The sequence below is a fragment of the Poecilia mexicana genome, unplaced genomic scaffold, assembly GCF_051168715.1.
Source record: "Poecilia mexicana isolate PSO_F unplaced genomic scaffold, ASM5116871v1 scaffold_15, whole genome shotgun sequence".
NCBI lineage: Eukaryota > Metazoa > Chordata > Actinopteri > Cyprinodontiformes > Poeciliidae > Poecilia > Poecilia mexicana.
Window position 1 is genome coordinate 785,017 of NW_028263384.1, and position 12,484 is coordinate 797,500.

Here is a 12,484-nt window from a genome sequence, read left to right on the forward strand (position 1 = left end):
GCTCACTTTCTAAGTTAACCAGAAGAAAAGTTATAGAAAAATCTGAAATTCTATTGAATTTAATAACAAAGAGGCAGGCTCACAAATATGCTTATAAAAAATCTCTACAATCCAGCTTTTAGTTTATGTATTCATCTTCAGTGAGTTTAATAGATTAATTAAACTCACCTTGCCACCTAACCTGTCACGCTTTGGGTTTGAAAATACGGGAAATGCCGCCTGGAGTGGGAGGAGAGGGCGAATGAACGGACATGGGGTGGAGGGGAGGAAATAGACCAGCGGACTGACGAACCGTTAGACCGGGGGACGAACACGGGGGGAAGCAATACGGGATATTTACGACACCTTCACTGGTCACACTCAGAAACTCATCTACCAGCCATGTACGATGCGCTCCGCCACCCGTTTCTTCAGACCGGGATATGAAATTTATTGTGCGGTTCGTCGGTAAAGCTACATTTACACGGTAAGCATCAGCTACTCAGCCGCCCGCCCTGTTCAGGCTATCCGCTCACCTCAGCGCTCTTCCCGCCGTTCGCTTTCAACCAGCAGCCCCGGAGGAGAAATGCTGCCGTACTCCAGGCATTCCCCCAGTCATTTTAAGGATGCTTATTGGTTCCCCCAAAACGATAAAAAGTCGGGCATTATCATCAATCAATAAAATCCCCACGGGCCAATCTTGAAGATTGGACTTTATGCCGCTGAGACTTAGCTTTTGTCAACAACTCAGAGGCGGAAGTGAGAGCTCCGCGCAACGCCAATGAAGTCCCGGCCGGAACACGGTGCGCTAACTAATAAAACATAAATTAACGAAGCTTCGAGGCAGGTAAATTTTCCTCGAGGAATTTTAGTAATCGAGGTACTCGAATCATTCGAGGAATCGTTTCAGCCCTATGTGTGTGTGTGTGTGTTTGCTTGTGTTTGTGTGTGTGTGTGTGTGTGTGTTTGTGTTTGTTTGTGTGTGTGTGTTTGTGTGTGTGTGTGTGTGTGTGTGTAGGTGTGTGTGTTTGTGTGTTTGTGTGTGTGTGTTTGTGTGTGTGTTTGTGTGTGTGTGTGTGTGTGTGTGTAGGTGTGTTTGTGTGTTTGTGTGTGTGTGTGTGTTTGTTTGTGTTTGTGTGTGTGTGTGTTTGTGTGTGTGTGTGTGTGTGTGTGTGTGTTTGTTTGTGTTTGTGTGTGTTTGTGTGTGTGTGTGTGTGTGTGTGTGTGTGTTTGTGTGTGTGTGTGTGTTTGTTTGTGTGTGTGTGTGTGTTTGTGTGTGTGTTTGTGTGTGTGTGTGTGTGTGTGTGTGTGTCTGTGTGTGTGTGTGTGTGTGTGTGTGTGTGTGTGTGTCTGTGTGTGTGTGTGTGTGTGTGTTTGTGTGTGTGTTTGTGTTTGTGTGTGTGTGTGTCTGTGTGTGTGTGTGTGTGTGTGTGTGTGGGCGGCCATATGCATGTTGTTGTTTGGCGCCGGAGGATCGGACATATGGAGCCCAGGATCTCATGCTACGCGGGGAATCGTGAAAATCGGGTTCAGTTCATAAAATCCACGTGAAGCAGAACAATATGGACCCAATAATAAAAAAATAATTTTTCTGAAACATGTCAGCAGAAATGAATCTGCAGGAAGTGAAAATTTCAGCCTGGTAAACACCGAGGTGAGAAAAGATGCAGGAAAAATGATTTAATTTTCTCTGAAAGGAATCCAGATGAACCGTTTCCATCAATGTTTTGATTCAGGTTTTGATTTATCACTTTGGAAAAGATTAAAAGTTTGATGGAAAAACTCAAAATAACTTCCTCAATCTTGCAAAAAGCATTTCTATATTTGCTTGATGATTTTTGGGCCAACCCGCTGAAGGAGAGACGGAAACGTACTGAGTTCTGACCGTTGATCGGTGGCTCTGCCTTACCAGAGGAACCAAACTGAAACGTTTCTCACTCTGAGCCTCCCAGGGGGGACGACCTCTGCCAACCCTCTACTTACGGTTTGTGCCAGCCATGTTGATGACATCACGCTGTGGTGGCAGAAACTCGACTTATTCTCGTTTTATCTTTAAAAGTTTATCCGTTTTTTCAGCTGCCTGGTTCTTCGTCCTGCTCTGGAAAATCACCTCCAGCTCAGTCAGTGAGTTTTTTCCCAGCCTCAGTTTGATGGTTTAGTTTCACCTGCAGCCGATGAACTCCCCTTGACTTCTCCGTGACCTCTGACCCCTGACTCCTCGGCACTAGTTGGTCTGGTTCAGCAGCATCACTGCGTTTTGCTGCAGAGCGTCTGCAGCGCTGCAGCCTGTTGGCTGCGGGAGAACGGTGCAAACATTTGCCTGTGAAAGGGCAGCTGTGGGTAACTGATGGCGGCGCGCTGCGACCTTTGCTGTTGGATCTTCATCCATTAGTGTAATCGTAAACGCTCACCTGCGGCTCCCGCCTCGCCTGACCTCCGCTGAGGAGCTGCCGATTTATTGTTGCACCTTCCTCCCCGCTGCTGACTGCAAATGATAAATGTGTTGACCGGATCCAGGCTGATTGATCAGCAAACAGTGGCAGGAGGAAGAGCGGCTGTCAGCCGAGAACAAACCGTTTCAGGTGACGCTGATTTCTGCTCCGTTATAAACTGGAAGCGGCGATCAGTCGGATTTTAGTCCAGCAGGATCCTAAAGTTTAGAAACCTTTAGCAGCCAGGGAGTTCAGAAGATAAACGTGGAGATGGATATAAAACCATCAACCTGCAGCAGGAAGTGAAAACTTTTTATTAGTTAGGGAGGGATGGAGGGATGGAGGGAGGGGGGGAGGGAGGGAGGGAGGGAGGGAGGGATGGATCCCTCCATCCATCCATCCATCCATCCCTCCATCCATCCCTCCATCCATCCATCCATCCATCCCTCCCTCCATCCCTCCATCCCTCCATCCCTCCCTCCATCCCTCCCTAACTAATAAAAAGTTTTCTCTTCCTGCTCTCTTGAGTCTTCATGTCTCAGTAAAACAGGAAATCTATGAAAGACCTGAAGTTTAACGACATCCTGAAGCTGAATTACTTTAATGCATTAATTGTTTCGTTTAAAAAGAAAATACTAAAGTTAAATCCCAGCCTTTATGAGTCTAATGCAGGAGTTTAATTAGTGAAACCTAAAATTCACAGCATGAGACACGATGCTGAGTTCAAGAGATCGAGATTTTAAAGTTACCTTAAAGATCAAAGATTTCTGTATTTTAATAGATTTTGCCATAAACTCTGCAAACTGTTTTTCTCATCAAACCTTCTGGCTGTTCATGTTTTGTCTGTTGGTATTTATGGTTCCCATGGAAACCAGATGATTTAGTAGTGGCTGGATAATCTTCTGGAGCCGCAGCCAGAAACATGGAGACGTTCCAGTGAACACAGATCCTGTTCCAGACGGACAGATTCCTGACGACTGTCTGCCGTTCCTCTGCAGCTCCATGGACTCGTCGTCATGATGTTGGGTCCTTCGCTCTTCCCCTGCGGTCAGCTCCGGACCCGGCCTCTGCTCCGCCGCCTGCTCTCAGAGTTGTGGTCCGGCGGCCCGGCGCCGTGCAGGCGGCTCGGCACCGGGGGCAGCACCCTGCAGCCCGTGATTGGCCAGGACTCCATCGAGCTGCTGGGCCACTCCTACCCCCGCGACGACTTCACCAACATCACGCCGAAGATCCTGGCCAAGGTGGGCTTCCACCTGCAGAACCAGCCGTACCACCCGCTGTGGCTCATCAAGGAGCGCATCAAAGCTCACTTCTACAGGTGAGACCCGACGGACAGAGGTCCAGCTGCCCGGCGGACCAGAGCTCTGGAGGAACAGATTCAGGAACAGACCGGAAAAGCCTCAATAAATGCTTTAAAGACTAGAACAATCGGGTTTGGTAGAACAAGCTAAAGTTAGCGGTCAACCAGGTCCAACATCAGTGTCTGACCTCAGAAATGTAATTCTGGAAGAACAATGAAAAATGACAGGAAACGGAGTTGATTGGGCCGTCAGGCTGAAGCCAGAGGAAGATGTTAAAGGGGCGGTGTCATGTTTTCCAGGCATAATCGGGAAACTGTTAAAAATAAGAGTTTATTCATCCTGTACAGGGTTAGGGGCAGGTAACCCTACCAAACTGTCACATATTGACATTAAAAATGACTTGGGTTGTTATAAAAATGCTATGTATATCAAATATGACTTAGAAGAAATGTTACTTCCTGATTTATCACCTTGAATTTGGGTCTCTGTCTCTTTAAAAACTCCTGCTGTTTCTGAAGCTCCGCCCCCAGGAAGTCGTGCCAACATGGCTCCTCTGTTAACCCTTTAACGTTTTTACCAGCGCTGATACCTCCAGGTGTTGGACTAGTTCAGTTTGGGTTCAGTCTGGAACCAAACTGGTACCGGTTTGGTCCCAGTTCTGACCCGGTTTGGTCCCAGTTCTGACCCGGTGGTCTCAGTTCTGACCCGGTACCGGTTTGGTCCCAGTTCTGACCCGGTACCAGTTTGGTCCCAGTTCTGACCCGGTTTGGTCCCAGTTCTGACCCGGTGGTCCCAGTTCTGACCCGGTACCGGTTTATAGCTCTCTCTCCTCGCCTCCATCTTTCCTCTGCAGCTCGTACGTCGGTCGCTGGGGGAACCCTCTGTTCTCCGTCCACGACAACCTGAGTCCAGTGGTGACGGTGGAGCAGAACTTTGACAGGTCAGAAGCTTCCTGACGCACCAACTGGTTCTGGTTCTGGTTCTGATTCTGGTTCTGGTTCTGGTTCTGGTCCTCCACATCGACTCCACTGACACTGAAGCTGGTTAGATGTTGTTGATTGGAAGAATGTCGAGAAAAAAGGATGGATGAGGGAAGCTGGGTCCAGAACCAGTCCAGAACCAGTCCAGAACCAGTCCAGAACCAGTCCTCTCTGTCCTGCAGCCTGCTGATTCCTCCTGATCACCCCTGCAGGAAGCGAGGCGATAACTACTACCTGAACAGGTGAGCTGCTCCCTGCGGTGCCACGCTGACCCTAACTGGTTCTGACCCATTTGTCCTGCTGCCTCCAGAACCACCATGCTGCGGGCCCACACCTCGGCCCACCAGAGGGAGCTGGTCCGGTCCGGTCTGGACGCCTTCCTGCTGGCCGGAGACGTGTACCGGCGGGACGAGATCAACGCCAGCCACTACCCGGTCTTCCACCAGATGGAGGGGGTCCGACTCTTCTCCGACCTCGAGGTTCTGACGGCGCCGTGCGGCGGAGTGGACCGGGCCACGGCAGAACCTCTGACTGTGTGTTCTGCAGCTGTTCTCCAGGGTCCGCGGTGGCGACGAACTGAGCCTGTTCGAGCGCGGCGGGCGCCGGACCGCCCAGAAGCAGGAGAGCCACAGCCTGGAGGCCGTCAAGCTGGTGGAGTTCGACCTGAAGACCACCCTGACCCGACTCGTCACACACCTGTTTGGACCAGGTGAGGCCAGCCGGGCCGGGCCGGACCGATAAGATCCTCTTCAGCGACCTCACCCTCCTCTTCCTCCCCTCAGACGTGGAGGTCAGGTGGGTCGACTGCTACTTCCCCTTCACCCACCCCTCCTTCGAGATGGAGGTTCGTTTCCAGGGCGACTGGATGGAGGTGCTGGGCTGCGGCGTGATGGAGCAGGAGCTGCTGCTGTCGGGTCAGAACAGACGACTCGATCCACACAGATCAGATCACTGCCATACAGGTCATCATTAGGGTCACTAAGATCATCGTTAGGGTCACTAAGATCATCATTAGGGTCACTAAGGTCATCGTCAGGGTCATCGTTAGGGTCACTAAGGTCATCATTAGGGTCATCGTTAGGGTCACTAAGATCATCGTTAGGGTCACTAAGGTCATCATTAGGGTCATCGTTAGGGTCACTAAGATCATCGTTAGGGTCACTAAGGTCATCGTCAGGGTCACTAAGATCATCGTTAGGGTCATCGTTAGGGTCACTAAGATCATCGTTAGGGTCACTAAGGTCATCGTTAGGGTCACTAAGATCATCGTTAGAGTCACTAAGATCATCGTTAGGGTCACTAAGATCATCGTTAGGGTCACTAAGGTCATCGTCAGGGTCACTAAGTTCATCGTTAGGGTCACTAAGGTCATCATTAGGGTCACTAAGATCATCGTTAGGGTCACTAAGGTCATCGTCAGGGTCACTAAGTTCATCGTTAGGGTCACTAAGATCATCGTTAGGGTCACTAAGATCATCGTTAGGGTCACTAAGATCATCGTTAGGGTCATTTTTAGGGTCACTAAGATCATCGTTAGGGTCACTAAGGTCATCGTCAGGGTCACTAAGATCATCGTTAGGGTCACTAAGGTCATCATTAGGGTCACTAAGATCATCGTTAGGGTCACTAAGGTCATCGTCAGGGTCACTAAGTTCATCGTTAGGGTCATCGTTAGGGTCACTAAGATCATCGTCAGGGTCACTAAGATCATCGTTAGGGTCACTAAGATCATCGTCAGGGTCACTAAGATCATCGTTAGGGTCACTAAGGTCATCGTCAGGGTCACTAAGGTCATCGTCAGGGTCACTAAGATCATCGTTAGGGTCATCGTTAGGGTCACTAAGATCATCGTTAGGGTCACTAAGGTCATCATTAGGGTCATCGTTAGGGTCACTAAGATCATCGTCAGGGTCACTAAGATCATCGTTAGGGTCACTAAGATCATCGTCAGGGTCACTAAGATCATCGTTAGGGTCACTAAGGTCATCGTCAGGGTCACTAAGGTCATCGTCAGGGTCACTAAGATCATCGTTAGGGTCATCGTTAGGGTCACTAAGATCATCGTTAGGGTCACTAAGATCATCGTCAGGGTCACTAAGGTCATCGTCAGGGTCACTAAGATCATCGTTAGGGTCATCGTTAGGGTCACTAAGATCATCGTTAGGGTCACTAAGGTCATCGTTAGGGTCACTAAGGTCATCGTTAGGGTCACTAAGATCATCGTTAGGGTCACTAAGATCATCGTTAGGGTCACTAAGGTCATCGTCAGGGTCACTAAGATCATCGTTAGGGTCATCGTTAGGGTCACTAAGATCATCGTTAGGGTCACTAAGGTCATCGTCAGGGTCACTAAGATCATCGTTAGGGTCACTAAGATCATCGTTAGGGTCACTAAGGTCATCGTTAGGGTCACTAAGATCATCGTTAGGGTCACTAAGGTCATCGTTAGGGTCGCCATCCAGCTGGTGGTGAACTTCAGCTGGATGAACTGACCCGTTTCCTGATCCGGTCATTCGGTTATTATTCAGTGTCATCAGCATAAAAATCTTCATTTTCACTCAAGATGTTTGGATGACGTTCAGTAATAAAACGGTAACTGGGACCAGACCAGAGCCCTGTGGCTCTCCGCTACGGACAGAACCTGATTGGTCGATGGAGTCTGCACTGTAAAATATGGTGGTTGTGTCAAACTGATAAATGGTTGGTTTGCCAGGCTGTTTCTCTAAAGCTGGATCATATTTTTATTAGGCTTCTTCCAGAAAACTCAGAGTTTCTATTGAAAATATGGTCTTTTAATCACAATCACACTTTGTGCCTATTTAAAATTATTTTGCTCAGTTGGACATTCCTTCAGGACGTCCACCTGTCCCCCAGGTGTCCCTCCCTGGACCCGTTACCTGTCTGACCCTCCCGCCCTGCTTGCTGCCGTCTCTCCAGGTGTATCCGGTCCGTCTCTTCCTCCGCCTGCTCTCTCGCTGTCAGGCGGCTAAGTGCTAAACTTGCTGCTTCGCCCTTGAACAAAGCCGCTCCGCTCGGCGCTGCTTGTTCTAATCAATAAAACATTCTTAAAGACGCAGAGCGGCCGGATCAAACCGCCGCTCTGTTTCCACTGACACGTCGACGTGTGGAGGCGGGCTGTCGGCCCGCTGATGGCCGCTGTGCAGCCAGCAGCATGCTCTGGGTTCTAATGAGAACGGAACCGCTCGGAGCGGACCGGGTCCGCCTCTTTAAGACGTTCACGTCGAGTTCAAACCCAGAAACAGGAAGCAGATTAAATGAGACTGGAGTTTCAGTGTGAGATAAACAGCCGAGGAGTTTGGACTGAATGACATGAACCGGACCGACGTCTGGCAGAGCTTTCCTGTTTTAAAACGGCGCTCACAAGAAAAATAATGCATGAAACTGGAACTGATCGAACAAAATGAACTCTAATGGAACAAACTGATTAGTGCGTCCAACAACGTTTTAGGGCCGTTGTGGATGGAAACAAAAGCAAATCACCACCAAAAATTAACAAATGTTTAAGATAAAAACTTTTAAATTTCTGGGTTTGACAGGTCGCCAGGTCCGGACCAGAATAGGTTCTGTTGATCTCCATCAGGCCGAGGCAGCTGTACGCTCAGTGTTCATGAACACAAGTTGCAGCTAACACCGAGTCCCGACCCGAGTCCCGACCCGAGTCCCGACCCGAGTCCCGACCCGAGTCCCGACCCGAGTCCCGCTCCGAGTCCCGACCCGAGTCCCGCTCCGAGTCCCGACTCGAGTCCCGCTCCGAGTCCCGACTCGAGTCCCGCTCCGAGTCCCGACCCGAGTCCCGACCCGAGTCCCGCTCCGAGTCCCGACCCGAGTCCCGCTCCGAGTCCCGACCCGAGTCCCGCTCCGAGTCCCGACTCGAGTCCCGACCCGAGTCCCGCTCCGAGTCCCGACCCGAGTCCCGACCCGAGTCCCGACCCGAGTCCCGACCCGAGTCCCGCTCCGAGTCCCGACTCGAGTCCCGCTCCGAGTCCCGACCCGAGTCCCGCTCCGAGTCCCGACTCGAGTCCCGCTCCGAGTCCCGACCCGAGTCCCGACTCAAGTCCCGCTCCGAGTCCCGACCCGAGTCCCGACCCGAGTCCCGCTCCGAATCCCGACCCGAGTCCCGCTCCTAGTCCCGACCCGAGTCCCGCTCCGAGACCCGAGTCCCGACCCAAGTTCCTCTCTGACCCGTTTCTCTGCAGCGGTCTCTGTGACATCATCACTCAGCTGCTTTGGAAACATCGATTTTCCCTGAGTAGTGCCTGTCAGGCTCCTTTCTCACCCAGATGTTTGTTTTCTCTTCCAGTTTAAACTTCCTCCTGTCTGTGCAACCAGAACATGCATCATAGAAACACTTTATGAAGATATTACAGCTCTGAGGCGTGACCTTTGAACTGGCCATCAGATTACTGAGATGATCAGACTTAACCTGATAGCATTCTGGCTAGCGCCGGCATAGTGAAAAATATTATTTATTTGCACTTTCTTTGTAATAAATAATTAAATTCAAAGCAATGGTGGGAAGCACTAGCTAAACAATTAGCTGCAATAATCCTAAAGCACTGACTATAAGCATTAGCTATGCTAGCGCTAAAGCTGAACACCAACATGGAGTTAGTGGAAAAATGTCAAACTTTATTCAACTAAAAGTTTAGAAAAATACCAAGTAGCCAGAAAAATTAATTTCTCGTGACAAATTTCTTTATTTTCCACAATTCCACTTAGCTGGAGACAGCATACTTTAGCTAAGGTTGAGGCTCTAAGTGTTTTTAAGTTAGCAAAGTTGCTAAAGCGCTAACCTACAAAATTAGCTACACTGTAGGAGGATTAGCAGGATTTCTCGTAACAAATTTCTTAATATCTCACAATTCCACTTAGCTTGGTGCAGCGCCTCATCCTCGGCCAAAGGGCGCTAAATGTTTTCAAAGTTAGCAAAGCTGCTAAAACGTTGAATGAAAGATTAGCTCCACTATTAGCGCATTAGCAGAGCGTACCACTGAAGATGAGCAGCCTCTTTCACTGAGCTGTTGTTTTTATCCTTGAACTGTTTCTGTGTTAAGTGTTTTTGTAAAGCATTTGTGTTTTTCCTGCGGTTTCATCATCGCGGCTTTAAGGTTTACATCTGACGTGTGTATCGGCTGGACACTCCGATCATCCGAGTCCTCATTCACAATCTGCCTGGAAAACCCTTACATCCAGTTAAAGTCACTCTGCTGACAGTTTACACACACACACACACACACACACACACACACACACACACACACACACACACACACACACACATCTCTGTTCTCATTTTCACTCTTTCAACACTCCTCACCCTCTCCACCTCCCATACGTATCCACTGCGGCAATGTGGCTCGTTGCCTTGGAAACCACTCATTCACCCCCCATCCCACACCAACCCCATCCCCAACCAGCATCACCCCTCCTCCATCCACCCTACACACGCACACGCACACACACACACACACACACACACACACACACACACACACACACACACACACACCTTTTCTGCAGCACAGAGGAGACAATAAGGCAGAAGTGGCAAAGACGAGGGGAAGTTAATGTGATGAAGAGGAGGGAGTGATGAAGAGGAGGAGGGGGTGAGGAGATATTAATGGGACGATGAAGAGGAGGCTTAGATGGGTGGCAGGACCTGATCTCCACAAGGAGGCGGAAACAGGGGCACCAGTTGGTGTTGGCTGGTGTGTGTGTGTGTGTGTGTGTGTGTGTGTGTGTGTGTGTGTGTGTGTTTTATTTAATGGTGGGAAGCGTGACGGCCATATGTTTTGCCGGAGGCTCGTCCCGATGAGGGAGAGGAGGGAGTTAATGAGAGGAGGAGGAGCGTGATGAAGGTGGTGAAAGTTGGCTGAGTATTATGGGATGTGTCAGAGGTTAATGTGCTAATGGATAAAAATAATTTAATATAAACTAAAACTCAACTCCTGATGGTGATTAAGAAGAGATTTTCCTCCATAACCAGTCAGCTTCCTGTGTGTTCCTGTCATTACCAGTTAATCACCAGTTGATGGAAACCAGTTCACTGCCAGAGCAGCTGGCGCTAGGCCTGTCATGATAAAAAGTTTTGCTGAGTGATTAATTGTCAAAAAAATTATTGTGATAAACGATAATATTGTTTCAAGACCTTTTGACTCTGATTTAATGGAAATGACTAATAATGCAGTGATTTCCTGCCATACACTTTATTTTCTAAAGAACACAAAACACTGGAACTGATAAACTAAATAAACAAAACAACCAAAAATAAAATGGATTCTCAGTCTCCATTAACAAAAAACGTACTTGAATAAAAACTAAACAACATAAAGCCAAATGGAAATAAATACTAGTGCAGATTATGAAGTCTGTATACTGTACTGCCCTTCAGTATCTCTAGATTTAATGGGCACATCCGACCACCTGATGTTCATAGTTCACACTACACGATGTTCTGCCCCATATTTTCCCCTCATAACAATCTTAGATCGTTGGCCGATCCAAGATTGTCGCTGCTGATTTCGTAGCCGATCATCCTGCAGTGTGATGTAGGTCGTCGTGGCTCCGATCTAAATCAGGGGTTTTCCCCGACCGCTTAACGCTGAATGTGACAGGTAGCCAATCAGAAAGCCGGATTCTCCTCCTGCTTTATGAGGGGAAATTATGGAGGGGAATCCCAAACAGCTGACACGGAGCCACACGAAGTCCAGCGGACATCGGAGATGATATGTGGAAACAACATTAATATTTATCCAACATTTAGTGCAAATATAGAAATGACAAGGAGAGGAGTTGGAGCCAAATTGCTACCGCAGCTGATAAACCCGGTAAGTTTTCAGCTGTTCTTGTTAACGTGACATAAATGGGTTATAATGATTTTCATTCAGTCAGGACTTTGCTGACTCTAGCCACATGCATCACAGGTTCTAGTAAAGCATTGATTAATGCCTGGTTTTAAAATTAGTTAACTGGACTTGTAGCCATTATTTTGGGCTACAAGTCCAAAATAATGGCTGTGTTGCTGGAAACCACACGGCACAATCGAACCGTTATACCCAGGATTTCTGTCGGCTAATGTGTCTCAGGTTTTGAAAATCGGCCAACAACTCGTGTCGTGTCCGCTGGACATTACACTAAGGAAATGAGGAAGGGAGGGTCAGTGGAGAGACCGGAGCTGAGCCTTTTTCATTCGGTGTCATCAACAAAGAAAAAGGGAGGAAGAGACGATAAAGAGGATAATTAAAATGAGGTCGATAGGTTTAATTTATCGTGCAATTAATTGATTTATCGTTTATCGGGACAGGCCTAGCTGGCGCCCCCTACTGGCAGCGTTGGGTGTGATGATTTTTAATGTGACCTTAAATTTGAATTTAGAGAAGCAAAGTTAATCTTGAACATTCTGAAGAAAACGCAGCTTTGGAGCTGAAATATCTTGCAGCAGGGCTTCTTGGCGCACACACCTCCAAATTACACACAGACTTTGCTCTGCTGGTTGCTAGGAGACGGAGGGATGCTCTAGGTTTTCCATATCGCGTCTTAAACCCAAAATATAATCGGAGAAAAACCAACGTCAGAAGGGAAAATGTCTGAAGGTTTGAATCAAAAACTGATCAGTTTTCTATAAAACTGATTTAAAAAACTTTACAGTAAATAAAGTGTCTCATGTTAAGTAATATAAGGAAAATATATACAGATTAAAAAAAATAATGAGGCTTTTTTTGGTGTTAATACAGAAAACATAATTTCATATTATATAATTTAGTATTTATAC

General features: G+C 48.1%; 1 protein-coding gene across 6 annotated transcripts in view; it reads left to right on the top strand.

Moving 5' to 3' along the window:
- fars2 (phenylalanyl-tRNA synthetase 2, mitochondrial) overlaps positions 1 to 12,484 on the top strand; it is an 80,120-nt gene that overhangs the window by 12,943 nt on the left and 54,693 nt on the right. For 5 of the 6 annotated variants that reach the window (XM_088012887.1, XM_088012881.1, XM_088012884.1 and 2 more), the window contains 6 exons: positions 3,410 to 3,729; positions 4,566 to 4,652; positions 4,875 to 4,934; positions 5,003 to 5,171; positions 5,239 to 5,401; positions 5,475 to 5,606. In XM_088012887.1, coding sequence (XP_087869013.1) covers positions 3,428 to 3,729; positions 4,566 to 4,652; positions 4,875 to 4,934; positions 5,003 to 5,171; positions 5,239 to 5,401; positions 5,475 to 5,606 — 913 coding nt within the window. In that variant the 5' untranslated portion in view covers positions 3,410 to 3,427. The remainder of the gene's footprint in view (positions 1 to 3,409; positions 3,730 to 4,565; positions 4,653 to 4,874; positions 4,935 to 5,002; positions 5,172 to 5,238; positions 5,402 to 5,474; positions 5,607 to 12,484) is intronic. The other variant, XM_088012885.1, reaches the window with a different exon arrangement.